Consider the following 20,841-nt stretch of genomic DNA (forward strand, 5'->3'; position numbering starts at 1 on the left):
AAGCAGGAACTGATAAAAGTTGAGACTGAGCTCAAGTTTAAGTTCAGCTAAAGAAAAAAACCCAAACTATCAGGCAACTTCATTTCTGGATCCTATTTAGGCTTAGATGTAGGCTGCTCTAGGCAGCAGCAGCTCTCAGCAGTCCTAGGGGCATACACTGCAGCAGCAGAAGGCGTAGAACATCAGGCAGCAGAGTACGTGTGGGATGTAGGTGGCCTGTAGGGTAGGCAGGGAGCCAGGGAGGGCTTTGAAGATAAGGACATTTGCAGTTGCAGGCAGCACTTCACAGGAAGCCCTGGAAGAAGTGGAGGAAGGGTGCGATACAATCTCAGGAACCCACGACACGGAGGAGATGGATTGTCAGGAGAGCTGGCTCGCATGCTTGGTGTGATGGTCTGACAAGGGTGGGGGGAGAAGGCACACTATTAAATCTTCATTTATTTTGCTAAGCATTTGTGTCATTTCCAGTTAGGCAAAGAGGGTAGGGGAGGTAATTGCTACAGCTCTCATGCTTAGCACCCTCTTTCTGTTCATTCTCCTGCTCCACAATCCCAGAACTGTAACAAGTGAAAAGTAAATTCTCTCCGAATGCCTCACACAGCCTCCCCACTCAGTGCCTGAGATAAGCTGTGGTATAAATCACTGGGAAAGCTACTGTGTAGAGATAAAGGAAATGACTTATCATCTTGGTTTTGTAATGACTAGAGCTGGCTGCTCAGGATCCCCCAGACCTGCCTGACAGCATCTTCCGGATGTATCCTAAGGGAGAGCGGAACCAGGGACATTTTCTTAACTGTCTTTTCCAGGGTCTGTAGTCACACTCATTCCCTTCACAGCTGCAAGTCAGAGATACAGGACAGATAACCATCTGCTGTGGTTCCCTCTGATAGAACCATTTTTACCAGAACTGCCTGAGTGCACTTCTACTAACCGTACCCTGCTGCAGCAGGCGAGGCTCGAGCTGTAACAAACCCACCCCCCATCCCTGCAGAAGATCTTCCAGCAGCAGCAGCGCTCTGTTGATGCTGCTGAACGCTCTGCATTCTTCTGGCTTCAAGCAGTGCCAGGCACAGCTCCTCACTAAGCCATCTTTCCACCCCGTGAGAGCTGCAAGCTCCTCCTGGCTTTGTTCCACCAAGTGCCAGCGCCGCTCAGTTAACCTTCAGCAGTCCCTCTGCCTGGCTCCACGCCTTGACTGAGCAGTGGACGATCCCTGTGCATCCACTGAAAGCCACTCTGACAGACACCAACACAAGCAGCAGCACATTCACATGCCTGAGAACAGCCTGTAAATGCTGGAGTATTTAAGATACACACACATGCATTACAAGTCTGTAATTCCAACATGCCAGTCACAGATTAAAACCAGGCAAAATCGCAGTAACACACCGGATTCCTTTGCCATGAACTAGTACTGATCATGGAGACACTGCCAGAGGTTCTCCTGTTGTGTATCACATCTATCTTAGCACATGTTCTGGGAAAGATTGAGGCTTCAGATAAACAAGAAAGTAAGAGAAGAGCTGCTGTTGACAGCTGTGCTCATCATGCTGCTGTTGGTAAATACAGACAAGCGAAAGTGTCAGCCCTAAAACTAAACAGGAGCAGATTCTCTTGGCAGGAACCCAGCTCCCCTGGCCTGCTACAATGCAGTGGCACCTCAGTCCTTTAATTTCTTATTGATCTCACTGCCTCCAACCTTTCAGAACTGGAGGTTGTAAGTTCTCAGCATGCATAACACAAATGGCAGCAGCTAGAAGGCCAACAACAGTTGTCTATCTAATCTTACTCTATGCTGCCTGTATCCTGACTGCCTCAGTCGTGAGACTTTGTGATGGGAAACAGGTTGGGGTTTTTTTTTTTGAGCAGTATCTAGGCCACTGGAAACCTGACCCTGATTCAAACACAGTGTATGATCCAACAAAGGCTAATTATTCCTGACTTCCAAACAGGATCACAAAGCCAAGCTGGACTGCCAGGACCACTGTCTCAGTGGACTGAGGGGGACAGGTAGGAGGCAGATGGTATACATGAAGCACACTTTGTGTAGCTTCCCGCTCACACATGCCAGGTTTTTCTTCTGCACCTGTTTCTACCACACAAGCACCCAACTATTTAAAGACAGCAAAAGAAGAGGAAAGAAAGGGTGTAGAGAGCAAATGAGACACATTCTTTGCATTCTCTTCTACTTGCAAGGTCCCTGTCTCCCCTTTGTAGGGTTAGTTTTCAACTGTTCTCATCTCTTTTGAGGCACTGCAAGTTTGCCTTGAAGGATCCAAACTGGCAAACTGGCAAAATTAGCATTTAAAGGGGTTTAGTAAATTAAAGGCCCTCAGGGAGGTTTCTGGACATTAAAGGCCAGGACTTGGGCAGCACTTGCACTGAAATAAAACACAACCTCCAGCAAGGACATTTCATCAGGTGACCAAAGTCAATGTTCCTTGGCTGTTCATGGTGTGCAGTGCCTTTACAGAGCCTGGAACGGTAACTGCTCCCCAGTTACCTCCAACAGCATGGACCAAAGACAGCACAAACCAGGAGGGGCTGCCCATGTCTCCAGATGCAATTACATTCTTCCATGGAGGAAAAGAGCAGGCACATAAGACACTGAACGCTCACCAGGAAAATGTCACTAATTTATTAGATGCCTTGTCCTTCATGGGATAGTTTGAGCCAATCTGCTTATTTAAATACCAAAAAACTCTTCAGAGTCACAGATTCCAGAAATGCCAGAACCCTTAGCTCCCCTTCCTTACCACAAACAGAATCTCCCACCCACTTCTCTGCTCAGGCTGATTATCCACAGTAGTTTTAGGGTCTCTGGCCCATCTTCTTCAGGGTTCGATTCAGCTGGAATCAGAGAAAGCAAAGGTCAGAAAAATACATAGTAACTGACAGGCACTACTGTTCCCCACAGCAGCATTTATCCAATGCCTCTGCTCTCTCCAACTCACTGACAAAAGCTCTTGTGCAATTGCAGGCAGTGTGAGAAGCAGATGGGGACCTAGTAAACTTCCTCCTCCTCTCCAAAACAGCAGAGGGGGTGTGAGAAGAAAGGATGCAGATTTCTAGCAGTAGTACAGCAATCTGGCATTGCCCAAGTCCCTGCATCTCTGCCCAATCTTCCACTGCACAGCAGCCTCTCTTGGGAGAGTGAATGAGTGGCAGAATGTCACCTCCTGGCTGAGCACAACACTGGAATCATCTGAAATCAGCTGTGCTCCAGAAATCATAGAGGGTGCTTTCTAGAGCTGGAGTTATGGAAGCAGAGATACCATTTTGGTTGTGTAACTGGTAAAAACACTGCAGCTGTCTGGAGTTAGTGCCCCTAGACAGTAAAACTCTTCCACTGTGTCTCACACAAGCTCTTCTCACACAAAACCAGACCATTCTTCAAAGGGCAGCAGCTGCTGCTTAAACCACTTGCTTTCCCTCAGTGTCCTGCAGAGCTGGGGCTCACCCCAGCAAGGCACCACACAGCTGTCTCACACAAGTGTGGCTCCTCCAGGGCCTGCACAGCCCAATGCCTTCCCTACAGAGCTACACAGCTCTCCTGCCCCAGGCCTCACCTCCTCAAACTTGTGGATCTGGCGGATGAAGAAGTCCCCATAGCGTCGAGCAACCTTTGTGTCTGCAATGTGGATCATGTCCTGTGGAGGGAAGAGCATGAGGTCAGGAAAAGGACTGTGCTAGAGAGATGGCAAGCACTGCCAAACCTAAGCAGCATCCAAAGGGACTTCAGCCCAGGTTCAGCACCACATATACCTGACTTGCACCAGTCCCACAGCAACCATTTAGCTCTCTGTGGGCTGCCTTCTCTACAACTTTGCCTGGGATGGATCTCAAATTCACATTGCATTTGTTTCCCACATTCTTGCACACTCAGCCTGTTTGTGTCTCTCTGAGGCAGTTTCAAAGTCCCTCTGCTTTCCTCTACCAGCTAGGAGTCATCCTATCTACCAGAACTATGCTGCAACACAAGTCAGACACAAGTCATTTTGGTTCACATTAACAGGGAAGACAAATTATGACACCTTGCATGACAAGGTTTGCTCTAAGGATGAAGAACAAGGAATAATCTGTTCTCCCTGGCAAGAAACCTAATGGTTACCACTATACTCTTTGAAAAGTCCTAATAAGACTCCTTCCTATGCTTCCTACTGCCCAGAACAACAAGGGCAGGACCACACCTTGTATTTAGACTCCTCCTAGAACAGACAAAGATAAATGCTGCTCCAGTGAAAAGATAACCAAACAAGATCCCTGCTTTGTCAATCAAAGGAGAGATGTGGGGGAGACTCCAAAGCTGACAGTTCCACTTGATGCACTGGCAGCACCATGTGTGACCCAGCTATCACTTCCCAAGAACACCAACAGACAAACTGCTCCCTTTGTCCTGAAGAAAGCATTTTAAGACATCTGCTTTCTGAGTTCAAAGACTGCCAAAACTGCTTGCAATAGTCTGTCACTGTTTATCCATTGCTTCTATTAAGCAAGGCTATAGCTTTGCTGTGGGCAAAGAAGGAAAAGATGTTTCCCACAGACTGGAATGAAACATGGCACTGCCATTTCCAGAATTTCCTGGGTGAAGGAACTTCCTCATCAGCAAAGGGCAGATACCAACCTTGTCAATATAGAAGTCGACCTCAGAGGCAGATTGGAACTCCCCATCCAGGGCAGATATGCCACTGGTCCACACCAGGTTCTTCATCTTGTGCTTGAAGACAAGCAGCTGGATACGAAACTCCTGCTCTGTGAGGTCTAGGAAGCCAGCCAGCTTGGCTACAGGCATGGTGGTGTACAGCTTGAGGAAGCTGCGGATGGTGGAGAGCTGGGCCTGCTGCTGAACTTCATCAGCAAAGACCTTGAGCTGCTGCAGGAAGGGCTCCTTGTGGTAGTTGGGGTGCACGTTGTCATAATTGGGCACCACGGGGGAGAGGAACTTGGGGCAAGCATAGCTGAAGAGCTCCTCGTAGACCTGCGCGTCGCCCTTCTGCATGCGCAGCATCTTGTCGCCGTACTTCTCGCGCAGCTGCAGGTGGATGCTCTCGTCTATGCGCATGGGGTACATGGTGAGGGCGATGGCCAGCAGCGCGTGCATCTGCTCGTTCTGCTTGTTGATCTGAGACAGGGGGGAAAACCCGTTAGCTTGTCCAGGTGCTCGGCCTCTGTGCTGCCACATCTTGTCAGAGGCAGACCCCTTCACCCACAGCGCCGAAGGTCCTCATGACCAGGGTGGGCAGCACAAAGCAGCAGCGCCTCTGGGCAGAGCAGATAAATGAACGTTCTATCAAGACTCTCCTCTGGACCAGCCCTCTTTTGCACTGATCAAAGTACCAAGTGAATGCATCCAGCGCCATTCACAACCTGGATGGCCAGAAAGAGGTTTGACTGCTGTGACGCACTTTTGTGCGGAGGAGAAGGGAAGGCAGATAGTTTAATAGCCATCTCCTGGCAAGGAACAGTTATCAGGGAGGTCAGTGAAGAAAAGACTGAGAAAGATTTATCCGAGTGTGGGATGAAACAGACAGCTGTGTAACTGAAAGAGACATACCAACTTCTTGGTGTAACACAATTTAAGAACTGCAGGATTTGGCTACACAGAGAATGAATCATAAGGACAAAAAGGAGACAGCGGCAGGAGGGTGTAAAACTGGCACCGAAGGCAGCTTAGGTGGAAAAAAGAAAGCAGCTTTGTTTCAGCCACGCTGAAGTAAAATAGTCTGTGAATGATTAACTGATAGTGGAAATACACCTGAAATATCAGCAACCTGAAATGCAGACTGGACAAGGAACAGGACTTGAGTTTGAAGAAGCATCAACAAGAGTATCATTAGCAGCTGATACTCATTACCAACACTGCCTAGACAGGGAGTGCAGATGGAGCTGGGGCAACTGCATGGTGATCAAAGGAACTAGTAACACAACTAAAAGAAAATATTGCCACACATGGCAGAGGAGCTCAAAGGATCCCCAGTTACCACCACCAGCACAGTCCAGGGAAATAAGGCTGGACTATGAGGTGTAGGTTTATCAGGTGACAGAAGAGGGGCAGGAAAGAAGACAGCAGCTTTTTCATTTAGAAACATCAAGACTTCCTCTTTATCTTACCATCTCATACTTGTAGGTTGTCCTCTGAAACATGCTCTTGGTCCTCTGGATGTAGAGGAGGATGTTGGCAAAGACGCGAATGGCATCCTGGTAGCGCCGCATCATAAGGTATGCGAAGCCCACGTAGTAATAGGTGGTCACCTGGCACTCAGGCACCCGGGAGTACATGCTCTGAGAAGGATCAACAACACACTGTGTTAGAGCAGAGACAACCACCTTTGATCCAAACAGCTTGTCACCCAGAATCCAGCCACCTCTGCTTCCACTCCCATCCCAAATGTAGAAAGGAGAGGGTTATTTCAGTATACCACACCTCCCACTCATCCCTGCAGCAGCTTCCCAACTGTTTTTTAATTAGATGAGCCCATTTCCTATGTTTTCCAGTTTCAGTGTCCTGTAAGCAGAGGACTTCTGCACTCTGCCTAATATTGCTTTGCCCAGTTCCCTTTCCCCCTATTTCGTTCCATGTCCTGTGCCACACAGCACATACACAGAGCTGCACCAAGCCCTGAGCTAAGCCCATGTTGCAGTAGGACTTTTGTTAGTCACTGTTACAAGCAGCACCCAATATTAGGGCAAAAACACACAAGGTGAGAGTGGGAACAGTGAGAATGAGTCCAAAACACAAGAATGAGCCACAGACCAAGATGGGAACGATGTGTTCAGTTAGCTACCACTGTGCTACTGCTTGCTGATCAAATCATATTCCCCATAACAATGCCTTGCATTACACAGCAAACCTCCTAAAAATGAGGCATTTGTGCTGCAACAGCACCAGGCATTATCTTATTGCTTGATTTAATGCCAAAGCTCCAGCTGTGTTCAACTACAAACTCTTGACAAGCACAACGGCTACAAACAGCTTCCCAGCTGGAAGATTCATTATGCCAATCTTTCACTGGCACATTTGAACAGGGGCCTTTGGAAAACAACCTTTAAAACATGTTGTCTTACCTTCTTGTTGAGCTCGATGTTCTCAAGAACCTTGATGGCTTGGTAGTAATCCCCTAGCAAAGAGTGCAGACGCAGCAGCCCAACCAGGCTGAAGTAGCCCAGCATCTTGTAGAGAGAGTGGCGACCATACTCACCAGCCACACTCTCAGGGTCACCTAGGGGAAAAAAATGGAACTAGGACTCTTTCCTCCAAGGAAGGACACTCTCCTATCAACACCTCTGTTTACAAGTCAAGGGTGCAAGACCTCAAGTGTAAACACCAGCTTTTCTTGTATCAGGCCAACAGAACCTGTTCCCAGTCAACTCATCCCCTGATTAAGGGTTTAATCCAGCTCCCAAAGCTAGCAGAGCTCAGTCGAATCAAAGCAAGGCAGCAAAGACACCAGCCTTGCTTTGGCATCACCCAGCTAGCTCACCTCCACTTGTATAGACCTCCAGCTGTCGGTTGATGTTGGATTTGTCCACCAGAGAGTGCAGCACATTGAGGACGCTGTGGACGTTCCAGATCTTGGGGTTGGAACGAAGGAAATCAATTTCCTCTTCAGACTTCTTGGCTGTCTTGCAGCGGTACTGGCTGAAGGACTGAAACTACAGGGAAAGGCAAAGATGCAGTGATGAGAAGCTAGCCTGGAGATGTCCAGCTAAGTGCACTAAGCTCATGAGCTGATCACAGATGCATTAGAGCAAGCTGCAAGTCACATGTAAAAAAACCCCAAAGTTTCATCTGAGATCATCTGGCAGTCAAGCAACCAATTAAACCACCACTAAAGCACCCAGGGAAAATCTGATACCATGCTAAGACAATCTGAAGGAAAAGACTGGAAAACAGAATGAAGAGGAGGAGAATCTTGGTCAATTAGGACAGGCAACTAAACATAGATTTGCTGTCTGAATGGGCAGTGAAGAGAATGGGCAAATCCTAAGATGTATCTGCACACAGAGACATAGTATCATAGTATCAGTCAGGGTTGGAAGGGACCACAAGGATCATCTAGTTCCAACCCCCCTGCCATGGGCAGGGACACCCCACACTAGATCAGGCTGGCTAGAGCCTCGTCCAGCCTGGTCTTAAATACCTCAACCACCTCCCTGGACAACCCATTCCAGGGCTTCACCACTCTCATGGGGAAGAACTTCCTCCTCCCCTCCAGCCTGAATCTCCCCACCTCCAGCTTCATTCCATTCCCCCTAGTCCTATATCACTACCTGATATCCTGAGAAGTCCCTCCCCAATCTTCTAGACATATGCATACATCCTATTTCATTCAAGCCTGACAAAACTGCCTTGAGGAATTCCAGCCAGCTTTAGAATAAAAAGTTATAGAAAAAGGAATCTACAGAGAAAAGTATTTCCTGACATCAAGGTCCTAGACAACAGATTTCCAACCAAGTCAGCAGTCTTTCAGTGGAAGCATAAAGGTCCTGCTGATGAAAAGAGGCAAAACTAAAGTAAAACCATAGAACATAATAGCTTGAACATGTTATCTGAGAAGGCCTTTGTGATTACAGAAGACTTCAGGATGCTTTGCACAAATCAGGCAGAAATGAAGGTGAGTTAAAATAAATTACAATAAAAACCTCCTAAGCAGCAACTGAACCCAAAATATCAGTGCAAGTCCAAAGAGCAACTCAAAAAGCTGTACATTTACAACCACTTCACCTACTTGGTGACTCAGGAATAACAGTGCTCACCAAAGCTTTATTACTTGCAAAGGTACCTAGCTATGAAAATCACAGAGACAGTTTACACTGCAAGGCAACTTCCAAATCAGCCCAGGCACATACCTGGTATATGAATTCATCAATGATATCCCAGAGCCACTGGTTGGGCAGCTCCAGAGGAGCAGGGCCATCAGCATCTGCAGAAGAACAGAAGTAACAAGTGAGAGGCTTAGTCTCTTGAGCAAGAACCGTGGCAGAACTGGGGGAATAGCTAAAGAACAAAAGAATTTCCCTGAAGTGTGAGACACAGCAGCAGATGAATGAAGCCTCCAGCAGAGCAATGATACGCAGCTTCAGCTCCCTCAGCTGCCTTCATTTTTAAAGAACATGAGCATACACAGGATGAATCTCTAGTGTGTGACTGCTCAGCACAGTGATTCTCATAAGCTGTCCATGGACTGTAGAGGTTTATCCACAAGAAGTCTGGGAGGGAGTCACAAAGGCTAAAATGTGTTCCAAGGGGAGTCAGCAACTGCACTCAGTTGTGAAACAATGCAAATTATCTCCAGCCTACAGCTTCATTTTGCTTTTTAGTAAAGGCAGGTGAAGCAGTTCTCAGCATGACAGAAAACAAATAAGTTCTAGTCTTCACAATATTTCAGGAAGCACTGGAAACTACTTCCACTTTTTGTGGTTTTAAAAGCATGGATGTAAAGTGTTCTTCATGCAACAAACATATGGAAAGCTCATGGACTGTTTCTCCCTGTATGATCTATAACAAACAAGTTCTAGTTCATCTGACCCTTTCTCCAGCTCTATCCTCTCCAGCCAGTCTCCCTCTCCAAACTTCACAAACCAGAAATGAATTGCAGCAACTCACTGAGGATGTAGTTGAAGAGATTGCAGTAGTTGTAATAGGATTCAAATCTCTGCTCCAGCGTGGGCCCTCCCTGCAAGGACAGTTGAGCACAGTCTGCTTAGTTTCAAGCACAACGACAGAGTTTATGGGCAGCGGCGTATAAAGGACAGCCAACAGTCACAGTGGCAGAGGATCTACTTCAGAAATGTTACAGCCACTATTTAGCCAAGCCATCCACCAGCACCACTCACAAACCCTGACATCTTCTCACTGCTGTGCCAGAGAAAAGGGCTGACATTTCACATAGAGGTAGTTTCTCCCAGGACGACTGAGCATTCAAACCTTCTGTGAATACGGTGCATTAATTGTCCTTGTCCTGCTCCTGGCTTTTTAGACTTAAGAGCTTCCTATTGTCTTCCAGTTTTCCCTCCTTCTCTCCTCATGAGAAACCTTAATAAATCAATTCTGCTTCTGGACAGTTTTCCCAAATGCTTTGAAAGAGCAGCAAACACAGCAGGGAAATCACTCTTCTTTGGATCATCTTCCTTATTTCACCTGGCGACACTCCAGGGCAGTCTGAGAGCCACTAACAACACAGCTTGAGAAACCAGTCTCTCATGTTAAAGCCTGACTCAGGTTAACACAACCACCTTTTAAAATGCCCATTTCTCACCCTCTGGTCCACACCTATGAGGCCTCTTTCCTTAAAGAACCAAGAACTGTTGTGATTTTATCACTGATTTCAAACTACCTTAAGGAAAAAACCAGTGAGGTTTCATTTTAGTCCTTTTATCTTCTTCTCCTGTATCCTTTATAGTGCCTAAGTTTCCCTCTCTGCAAGGCACTCTGACCTTGTGGTTTTTAATCACAATGCCCCCTCTTCTCATGCCACCCCCTCACCCACCTGCTAATCTAAAGAACAAAGAGCCAAACAAACACACAAACCCACTGACCTACAGGTCTTGCAATTACAGCCCTGACAAAAAGTAAAGTAATTACCTCCCAACACCTCCTCCTTCTCCAACTCACTAACCACTACTTTTGATGTCAGTAACAAACTTTGACATCATCCCCTGCTGAAAACTCAGACCAGGTCTTCTGACCCATATGAGCTGCTGGGGAAACCTGCACACTCATCACAAGGAAGCACAAGGAGACAGCTAATGAGCCTCAGTCAGTCAAGCCTTGCTTGCTCCTCAGCAATCAGCACAAAAGGCAAGAATTTTAGGCTTCACTAAAAGCAACTTTGACTTATGAACTACAGTTTCCAAGTCCATTCCACCCTGTCTTGCAAAGATTACAGAACCACTGACAGTGTGGTGGCAAGATTTAGCAAGTTTTATGGCATGAAGAAGTCAGTATGCAACCAACAGGAAGAGGCAGGAGCGAGACTCACGCTGACTTTGGCGTAGATGTGCCTGTAATACAGCTCCTTGTACAAGATGAGGAAAACAGCATCTGCAAAAGATGACAGAACTGGAGATTAGCAAGCCCCAAGGCCCAGCTGCCTGGATCTCTCAGATACACCACTGGTGCACCTCCTGCCACAGTAATAAAAGGAGGCACAAAAAAGGATACTTCATTCAAGTCTGACTTCTTGCCAGGCATCTCCTGAATGCCCAGATGAACAAAGAGGATGATTCAGACAGCAGCAATACTATCTACCTGCTCAGTTGTGCATCAAAAGGGATTTAGTTCATTCTCTGACAAGCAAAAAAGAAAGTAAAAGGCTTACCATTTCCAACCTGAGGGGCAATGGCCTCAGCTTCTGGCCATGGGGTATTCTTGAAAAACCTTTCTGTCAGCTTTGTCCAGCTGAAAGATAAGATATGGTGTTAGAAATCACTTCTCAGTATGACATTACTAGTTAGACACCACAATACAGAGGATGGAAATACAATACCAACACCTCCTTTTAATAAGCTTAGTGTTGAAGCAAAGAGTAATTGCTTAGTGTGAAGTTCTCAAAGTCTTTGATTTATCCCTGAAGCAGAAAATTTTGTGTATGTTACTTTCATTTTTCCTTTATGGCAAGGTGACACAGCTACCAGCAGAAGTAAAAGTATCTGTGAAAAAGAGGTACAGCAATTACACCTCACAGCTTTCTACTAACTGTATCACTAGTACACCTGAAGTCACTTTTTGCTCCCTCCATATCTGTTAAGCACAGGACTGGTATTTTCCTTCACACAGGTTACAACACACCTGTATTTACTAATTGGCTGGAAATACCTGGGGGTTTCCCCCCACCTAAATCAAATCAAACTTCATGCTGTGTTTTAGGAGTAGCCCAATTCTGAAATAACACAGGCAAGAGCCAGCCTTTCCTTTTAGGACCAGGGTGCACTTTCATTACAGTTTAAAAAGTCATTCCCTTCTGCAGCAACGATGGCTCTGTACCTGTTTTCATAGATGTCCTGGATCTCATATACTTTCTGGTCAATGACATCACTGGAAACACGGCTGGCCTGGAGCTCGTACACCTTCTGGTCAATCAGATCCGACACCGTCTTGTGAAAATACTGGATGAAGTTTTTTATCACTTCAGGGATCACCTGGTAGGTCTGTTGCTCGTACTGGCGCTCGTAGGCCAAGTCTTGCTTCGGGTCTCCTGAGGGGAAAGAGGAGCGGTAAGGCGGCTGCCGCACGGTCCGGCCCGGGCCTACAGACCCGGCAGGCCCGAGAGTCACGGTGGGACTCGAAGAGCCACCGCAGAGGCGCGGCCCAGGCCCGCACTCACCCGTGTGCATATCATAGTCGTTGGAGTACGCGTAGGGATCGTAGGCGGCCTGTGGAGAGGAGACGGCAGAGAGTCACCGTGAGCAACCCAGACATAATCCCCCGAGACCCTCCCGCTGCCCCGACACCTCCACTCCGCACCTCGTTGTCGTAGTCCTCCCCCGGGTAGGCCATGGCGGCGGCGTGGAGCTACAGGGAAAGGACTCCGGGCAGCAACGCGGGCCCGGCGTGGAGAGAGGAGGAAGAGGGCGTGGGACCAGAGGCGGGGTTCGGGCCCGCCGGCAGGCCGGAAACGACTGCCATGGCGGAGCGGGTCTGCGCTCTCCCACTGGTTGAAATAACTGCCAGTCTTCAGCATGCTGACCTGACCGGGTACGGCTTGTGGCCCGCCCCTTCCTCTGATTGGAGAGTGTCCCTGTCCGTCAGACCCCCCTGGCCACCGTCTCCACCTCCTGCCTCGCTTCCCTTCTTCCCATTCCTTCTACCTCCCCATTGGCTGCACACGCCGCGGTGCTACGTCCTCGATTGGTCAAGAGGACACGGCCCGCCCCGGTGCTATGTTGACGGCCCTCCCTTCTCCCCCGCGCCCCGCTTGGCGGCCCGGCCCGGCCCGGCTCGGCTCGCCCCGCCCCGGCCCGTGACGGGATGGAGGACGGTGGCGGGGCCACAGCAGAGCCTGATGCGGAGCCGGAGACAGAGCCAGAGCCGGCGCTGGGGACAGGGCTGGTGCTGGGGGAGGCGGCGGGGGCCTCCCTCGGCTACCTGCGCGTCCTGTGGCAGCGGGAGGAGCCCGCGGGCAAGATCCCGACTCGCCGCTTGCGCAGGGCCGCCCGCCTCCACCGCCGGATAGGGCCTACGGGCAAGGAAATCCACGGTGAGTGGGAGGCGGCGGAAGGCGGTGGGGGACACCCTTACCGTAGACGGCCCTTCCCATCCGTGGCAGGGTGGAAAGCCTCCGATTCGGGGAGAGGGTAAAACTTTGGCTTTCCCTTGTGGGGGGCTTCTGGAAGGAGGTGAGCGGCTTGGGAAGGCACCCTGGCTCCTGCACGGGAGGGTGCCTGTCAAGAGCAGGACCGCCGGTAGCCGGCCTCAGGAGGAGATGAGCGCTTCTTACCTGGTGTTTTGGTCCATGTCCCCTAATCAAGACTGTGACAGCACCAGTGTGGTTTGGGCCCCGCACCTGGGGTCTAGTACCTGGATGGGATGCTTCAGCAGGGAAACATTTTCATCTGTGCTTTCCAGTAATTGCTTTCTTTTTTCCCTCTGGTAGCTCTGAAAAGGCTGCGTGAAGCTGCCAACAGCAATGACTTGGACACAGGTAAGAAAGACTTCTGCCAGACCTCATCCTGGAAGTGCAGTTTTGTCAAGGACTTTATTTTCTGAAAGGAGGAGGAGGAGAGCACAGATAGTTTGTGGATGTGGTGCCTGAAATGCTGCAAATCTAGCATCTCCTTTTCTGGAGCTTTGATTCATTCTCTGAGCAGACTAAAGCTGGTCAGGCTTCACTTTTTCACACCATGTGGTTCGTAGTGTTCTTCTTCCAACTGCCTTAAGCTAAATTCAGCCTTTTGGGTGTGTAACTTTTGCCCAGTTTTAAGCAGGAAGAGAATAATGTTTTGGAAGGTGGAAAAATTAGGATTATCTTAAGTTGTACACTGCATGAGAAGACAGTGTGATGCTGTAGATCAGGAGCAGTGCTGGACTCTTCCTTTCACAGTCACTTCACAGAAGACTAGGTGTGGTTGGATAAAAATGTGCAACAGCAATACTGCTCTGTATTATGTGCCTCTTAACATTGTTCCTCTTTAGACTGTATTGTCCCCTCCATTGTGCTGGCCTAACTGGCCATCAGTCTATGAGCAGAACTGGGATCTGGTTTGACTTAAAGAAACTCCCATGATACCAAAAGAGGAGGTTGTCTGGTGTGCTTCACCCTTTAGCTCCACAGTACACCTTGTTTCATGGACTGAGGGGTAAAGTCCACCTGTGAGCTGTCAGTACAGAAAGGCTTGGCTTCAGTCAGCAAGTCAAGAGGAAGAGGAAAGAATTTGGCTTCATGAGGGTCTTGGCTTCAGTCTGGTTTAGGAATTTCACACCTGTATTTGATACACAGGTTTCCCTGTTTACAGTCCTGCTGTGTTTTGTGTGCTCTGCAACTTGAGGAAGTGTCTGGTGATTAATTTATTCTTCATCAACAAGTGAAAGTCTTTGCTGTTTCCTGTGGTAGCAGTGGGTGGGAGAGGTTATGTCACTTCCTGATGGCTTCAGGGAAGGACTAGGTAAAGTGTTCCCTGTTAGTGGTTCTCACTGGTGGCACTGTCAGTCTCCTTGTCTCTCTTCTGGAGTATCAGACATCCCCTGTTAATACCACTTCCATCTTTTCAGGTGTTCCTTTCACTTCTGTACCACACTTAAAGCAGTATCCATCCAGAAGGAAATTCAGATGTGACTGTAGTTTGCTCTCTGGAAGCTGGGACAAATGGTGACTTTTGGTGGTCTGAGCAGCCTTGTTTCTTGTCTCCAGTACTGGTCAGCCTGGACTGATGCAGGATATGCTATTAAGCCTCTCAAAATTCAGCAATTCTGGCAGTATTTTCAACAGCCATGGAAGGAGCTTTATTTTACACACTGATTACTATATCAGGATGCTCTCAAAACAACAAGAGTCATAGCCTTTAGAGCTGCCTTTACACATGTTGCTGTAGATGCTACTTTCACTCCCTAATCCTTTCAGTCTCTACTGGTCTCTTTGCTATTGTTATACCCAATACTTGGCAGTCACACTAGCTTGTCTTTCTGTGTGAGCAGATTTTCTCTTCTTATCTAGAGAAGGAGGTATTTCAGGTCACAAGAAGTGCCAGTGGTGGCACAGAAGCATCTGGGTAGAAGAGCAAGGGGAACAAGTATGAGTAGATTACAGAATGGCTACTTGGGCTGTTCACTGGTATCCAATACATTGTCACCTAAGGGCATGTTTGTCCTGCTTTTAGTAGGTTAGTGCACTCACCTGCCTGCTTCCCAAACAGCAGCCACCATTAGTATGGCAAAAATTAAGGAGTTTCAAGTTTATCTAGGCAGGGGCATATTCAGAGGTGTGTTTTTCTCACTGCACGTGGTTACACTGTGAAAATTCTCCCCATGGACCCATGTGGACATGAAAAGTTGTTGCAGATGGAGAAAATGGCCATGGAAATCTACAGAGAAAGCCCATGGAGGGACACTAAGCACAGAATGTTAATTCACAGATGCATAGAATGGTTTGGGTTGGAAGGGACCTTAAAGATTATCTATCTTGAAACATGCCTGAGAGGTAGCTTCACATCCTTGCTATCTTTTTGTACTCTTCTGTAGGTATTTGCTGCTAGTTGTCCTTGGAACTTGAAAATTTAGCTAGAGGGATCCTTAGCCTTAGCCATTACAGCTGTTGGCTTGTCTTTTATGGCAGTACAAGGAAGGTGGTGAAGGCTGTAATGGAGGGGGGAGGATATGCTGCCTGGGCTGGTTCTGCTGAGCCAAAACGCTGGCTGGAGCTGATTCAAATCTAGTTGGCTTAGCAGTGTGTATATCTACCTGCCAAGGTACCCTGCAGAGGAGTGGGTAGCATTACCCATTTCTGATCAGAGCCCCTTCAGCTTACCCACTATCTTCTCCTTCTTGGTTCTGCCAGTCCAGCAACTCCTGGAGGATGGAACCGACCCCTGTGCTGCGGACGACAAGGGCCGGACAGCCCTGCACTTTGCCTCCTGCAATGGCAATGATCACATAGGTGAGTGGGAGTTGTCTTGCAGTCTCTATCTGGAAGAGACTTTGCAGGATGTTTTGATCCAGCACATGACAGAGACTGTTGTTTCCTGTGTGTTTTGTGGCTCCCAGGTCTGCCATGTCCCCCTGATGAAGGGGAGGCAGGAGCTCCCAGTTCTAGGCCTGTAATGATGCAGAAGGAATGGTGCCCTTAGTCTCATTTTTCCCCCTCAGGGAACCTGGGGGCAGTGGCACTGCCTGGCTTTGTATTGGGTCCTGCTGCACTCCTGCACAAACCTGTGTTCCCTGTGTCTGGGAGAAGCTGATGAGCTGAACAGGGGCAGCAGTAAGGCAGCCTCCTGGCTGCCATCTGAAACAGTGGCCCACGTGGGCAAAGGGAAGGGACTGATGTGGCTCCTTTCCTTGTTTGCAGTGCAACTGCTTCTGGACCATGGGGCTGACCCAAACCAGAGAGATGGGCTGGGAAACACCCCCTTACACTTGGGTAAGTGCCATGAAGATCAGCTTTGTGTGCAGAGGTGTGAGGTGAGTGCCCCCTGTTTCTTCCCTCTCCTACTTCCTTTTTCCTGTGCATCACAGTGTGCATCCCCAGCTTTAAGGATGTAGGAAGAACTGCATTTCATAAGCTTCACTCCTCACAAAGGTTTTAAGGGTCAGGGTTTGAGAAAATCAATTTCCCTCCCCACAAGGAGTGTGAGTTCTGTTCCAGGGAGAGTACTCAGACTGGAGTGTGAGGTTGCCCCTGGCAGTTGAGCTGTTCCTCTTTCCCATGGCAAAGAGCCCTTTGGGAAGCAGCAAACTCCCTGCTTGAGCAGAAAGCCCTTTGTTGTTTGCTAGCACCTCTGAGTTGTGTGTCCTGTGTTCTCCCTCCCCAGCTGCCTGCACGAACCACGTTCCCGTCATCACCACGCTGCTGCGCGGAGGTAACGTTTCCTCTAAAACAATTCCAGCCTGCCCCTTTCCTGCCCTGCCCCTCTTGATGCTCCCCCAGGGACACAAAGGTTTGAAGACAGGCCTTACTGTCTGTCCTTGCTCCTGTGTCTTGCAGGGGCCAGAGTCGATGCCTTGGATCGAGCCGGCAGAACCCCGCTGCACCTCGCAAAGTCGAAGCTGAACATCCTGCAGGAAGGACTCTCCCAGAGCCTGGAGGCTGTGCGACTCGAAGTGAAACAGGTGAAGGAAGCAGCTCCGTGTTTTGCTGTGGTGGTGCAGCCCCTGGCAGTCTCCTGTACCCTCTGAGAGTCAAATCAAATATCATTAGCAGCTGTTTTAAATGCTTCTTGGCAGATCTGGAGAGAGTGACTTTTTCCTTCTGTTTTCAGAGCCCTTCCTTTTTCCCAGCCACTACTCTGAGTTTTTGCAGGACCTTTCTTGGTTCTGGTAGGCTGAGGGTGCATGGAATGTCTTAATTCCTAAGCTCTATGGAGCATTCTCTTTTCCTCCATCACCTTGTGGCAGGAGAGGGACCATCACATGGTGCTGTAGCTATGGCACACACATGGAGGGACTCTGCATTCTTAACATAGTCTGCCCTGCTGTGATGTGTGGAAGCATGGACTAGGAAAGCAGTCATGGGACTACATCACAAATGCATCAAGTGTGAGCCTTGTTTCAGGAGCTATATGGGAGCCACAGATTTTCATTCTTGGTGCACAAGCACATCCTGCTGGAGCTGGAAGTCCCTGCTCCTCACAGTGAAGAAAGCTAGCTGGCCATAAAGAAAAGCTTGGTGCTTTCAGGGCTGGACTTTATGCTTCCTCAGCTGAGCCTGTCTCTCTTCCATGTCATCAGTCCAGGCACTGGAATCACAACTAGTCCATCTGTGGCTGATCAATGCCTCTGGTGACTTGCTGGGCTCTGATGCTGCCAGTAGGTCTCTCCAGTTGCTTCACAAGTGTTCTCTGTGGGTCACATACTCTGCCATGTGCTGTAATGTCAAGGCTGTGCTTGGCAATTTAACCATAACTTAATTTTTCCTGTAAAAAACCATTCCAGCCTGGTACAGGGCTCTGATGTTTGCCTCTTACGCTTCTGGGTTGCAGATCATCCAGATGTTGCGGGAGTACCTGGACCGTCTGGGGAGGCATGAGCAGAAGGAACAGCTGGATGACCTCTGCTCCAGGTTACAGATGACTAGCACCAAGGAGCAGGTAGGCAGCAGTGTGCTGCTGGGAGTCACCTGGTGGTGTTTTGCCTTCTGTGTTTAAGAGAGCGTGACTGCATGAGCAAGGTGCCATTGAAGACGTGGTTATGGAGGTGCTCTCAGTCGCACTGGGGAGAGGGGGCAAGGTACTGATGACTGCTTTGGGATGAATTCAGAGGGCAGAAAGCATCACAATGTAAGGCCAGGATCAGCACAACCACACAGCTGCAGGGCCTGGGTGGGTTGGTTTGTTTATTTTTCTACACAAGATAGGCCCTTAGAGGAAACAGCCCTGATACTGGCATTGAGTTCTGGCTACTGCAGCAACATGCTTCTGTTTTAAGGGCTGGCTAAATCATATGAGCTGGAGCTCAAGCACCGACCTCCTGGGGAATGGGGAGAAGCTCCCATTGCCTTAGATTAGAACTTGTTTCATCATGAGGACAGGAGCCCTTCTACACCATTATGGGACCAAAGAACTTGTCCTGGTATAACCTCACATGGGCATTACTGACAGTCCTTTTGTAAGGGGGGTCCCTGCTGCAGGGGAGTGGTGACTGCAAAACTGCACTGCCCTGCCTTAACAGCCAGCTGTCTTCTTCTGGCAGGTAGATGAGGTCACAGACCTCTTGGCCAGCTTCACATCACTCAGCCTGCAGATGGAGAATATGGAGAAGAGGTAATGGGCTTCCAAATCATCTTCCTGAGCCAGCAGGAGTAGCCTTAGAGAGAAAGAGAGGAAGGTGAAGCTTGCTTCCCAGATGGCTGAATAAACATTGTTGCCGTTCCAGCCAGATCCACTCTCCAGCAGTGCTCAGACTGTTCCTGTTGGTACTGCCACAGGTGCCTCAAGGAGAGGCTTTGGACAACAGAGACAGAGTGCTGCAGCTGAGACTTCTGGAAAAACATGAGCTGCTCTCTGTCAGGTGGGCTGGTGCCAAATAGGATAACCCTGAGATATTTTGCCTCCTAAGCGCTTCAGCCCTTAGTGGCTGATGCCATGTGCAGTCACCAGCCCTGACAAGTGCACTCAGCAGCTGGACAACATCACAGCAGTGCTTGGAAGAGGCACCTTTTGCCACCTCCACAGTACTCCATTGCATGGGGAAAGAATGTGGATGCCTCGGACAGCAGAAGGCTTTGTGCTGTGAGAAGAGAACACCCTTCATCCTGCATGCTGGCAGCTGAGCAAACACACTGCCTTCAGAAGCAGCCATTGAGGCCTTTCCACAGCCTGTGGGCAGAGAATGTCTGGTTACAAATGGTTTCATCACTAGACTAACAGCTTTCAATAGCCTCAGTTTTAAATCACTGCTTCAAATTAGTGCTTGAACCCTACAATGCAAAAAAAAACCCAGGTAGGCAGCTAGCAGGTCAGGGCTGCCCTGATGCAAGAATGAAGTGGGTTTTTTTGTGGGGGGGGAGGGGGAAGGGAGTGACTTAATCCTAGCAGAGTTTTATGCAGACTTCTACATCTTGTGAAAACAAACAAGACCCCCTACCCCCACACCTGACTCCTGTGTTTCCTGTTACTGGCAGTCTCTGGCAAGAGGTCCAGCTGGGACAGATGCTGTGTACTCAGCCATATTACTGGGCTAGGATGGAACTGGATTCAGGGCTACCTCCAGTGCTGGCCCACAGCCCCCAGTAGGAGCTGACCCATGCTGTGTTTCTTGCCTGTCGAGGAAAGGTGCTGCTCCAGGACCTTAAGGGCAGCATGAGGAACGACTTACGACCTCTGTTGGCAGCCTGAGGTGATGCAGCTGTGAAGCATGCAGGGAATGCCCTTCGCTGATGCCTATCTTCTGCCCCGCTGTGGTTAGCGATGAAGATGCAGACAGCTTCCTGTGGAGCAGGGATCCATAAACCTTGTCGGTAGAGTGCGAGAAACATCAGGGTGAGAAGAACACGCCCCTTAGCAATCACTTCCCACCCTGTAGCCTGCTGGTGGTGATACCCACCCCACAGCTTGGGAATCCCTGGCTTGGAAGTGTTCTTTCTTAAGATTCAGCTTAACTGTGCACCAACCACAGCCTGGAGCACTCTTCAGAGCCCTTAATTTCATCATGTTTTCCAAGAGCTGGCCTTTTGTCCTGGGAGAGGCTGAGTGGACCTACTTGTTCAAAGCTGAGATACCAGCAACAGGAATGGTTCTAAGGTGGGTTCATGGGTGGAGTGCTGGAGGCCATGACTGAGTCTGAAACAGTCCTGTGGTTTGGCTGGAGCTGTCACTGTGAATACTGATATTTGTTACTATGTGCTGGATGGGGAAGGATACTGAGGGAGTGGGAGACAATCTGATTTGTATTTTGAACTTCAATAAAACCCTGTCAGCTTTTTTGGACTCCTTAGTCAGGTTCTCTCCTTTTCAGAGCAGTTCATTCCTCCCTCCTTCTGGTGTTCCAGGCCTTGCACACAGCACTGGACTCAGTAACTGCTACTTTCATACCTGGTACCAAAATCAGAAGTGACAGAACAAAGTTGTTTGAGTTCAAACACCATTCTGTTTGCAGATCAAAGTACACAGTTCCTGACTCACCTTCTGATCTTGACTCCCACAGGCGAGAAACCCAAACTTTGAATCGAGTTGGTTGCTGTGAAACTGTACAAA

At 48.9% G+C, this 20,841-nt stretch overlaps 2 protein-coding genes across 2 annotated transcripts; one reads left to right on the forward strand and one right to left on the reverse strand.

Moving 5' to 3' along the window:
- Window positions 1-2,620: 2,620 nt before the first annotated feature.
- Window positions 2,621-12,594, reverse strand: EIF3L (eukaryotic translation initiation factor 3 subunit L). The gene is made up of 13 exons (XM_054168024.1): window positions 12,467-12,594; window positions 12,327-12,375; window positions 11,987-12,197; window positions 11,322-11,401; window positions 10,983-11,044; window positions 9,608-9,677; window positions 8,851-8,924; window positions 7,482-7,653; window positions 7,066-7,220; window positions 6,112-6,282; window positions 4,625-5,122; window positions 3,570-3,650; window positions 2,621-2,850 (listed from the first exon to the last, which is right to left on the reverse strand). Exons 1-13 carry the CDS (start codon window positions 12,497-12,499, stop codon window positions 2,812-2,814), a joined length of 1,695 nt encoding a protein of 564 aa, XP_054023999.1. The 5' UTR covers window positions 12,500-12,594; the 3' UTR covers window positions 2,621-2,811.
- Window positions 12,595-12,970: 376 nt separating this feature from the next.
- Window positions 12,971-19,150, forward strand: ANKRD54 (ankyrin repeat domain 54). The gene is made up of 8 exons (XM_009902577.2): window positions 12,971-13,199; window positions 13,596-13,643; window positions 15,993-16,091; window positions 16,500-16,571; window positions 16,963-17,010; window positions 17,136-17,260; window positions 18,130-18,237; window positions 18,839-19,150. The coding sequence occupies exons 1-8, from the start codon at window positions 12,971-12,973 to the stop codon at window positions 18,911-18,913; spliced, it is 804 nt and encodes a 267-aa protein (XP_009900879.2). The 3' UTR covers window positions 18,914-19,150.
- The last annotated feature ends 1,691 nt before the right edge of the window (window positions 19,151-20,841 follow it).

Source organism: Dryobates pubescens, chromosome 15, assembly GCF_014839835.1.
Source record: "Dryobates pubescens isolate bDryPub1 chromosome 15, bDryPub1.pri, whole genome shotgun sequence".
NCBI lineage: Eukaryota > Metazoa > Chordata > Aves > Piciformes > Picidae > Dryobates > Dryobates pubescens.

Bases quoted from the DNA above. Each gene is read 5' to 3' on its own strand.
- EIF3L (XM_054168024.1), bottom strand. From the start codon at position 12,499: ATGGCCTACCCGGGGGAGGACTACGACAACGAG. The intron at 12,376-12,466 runs GTGCGGAGTGGA...TCCTCTCCACAG, and splicing joins GGGAGGACTACGACAACGAG to GCCGCCTACGATCCCTACGC. The intron at 7,221-7,481 runs GTGAGCTAGCTG...TTTTTCCCCTAG, and splicing joins GGAGGTCTATACAAGTGGAG to GTGACCCTGAGAGTGTGGCT.
- ANKRD54 (XM_009902577.2), top strand. From the start codon at position 12,971: ATGGAGGACGGTGGCGGGGCCACAGCAGAGCCTGATGCGGAGCCGGAG. The intron at 17,261-18,129 runs GTGAAGGAAGCA...TCTGGGTTGCAG, and splicing joins TGCGACTCGAAGTGAAACAG to ATCATCCAGATGTTGCGGGA. The intron at 18,238-18,838 runs GTAGGCAGCAGT...TTCTTCTGGCAG, and splicing joins TGACTAGCACCAAGGAGCAG to GTAGATGAGGTCACAGACCT.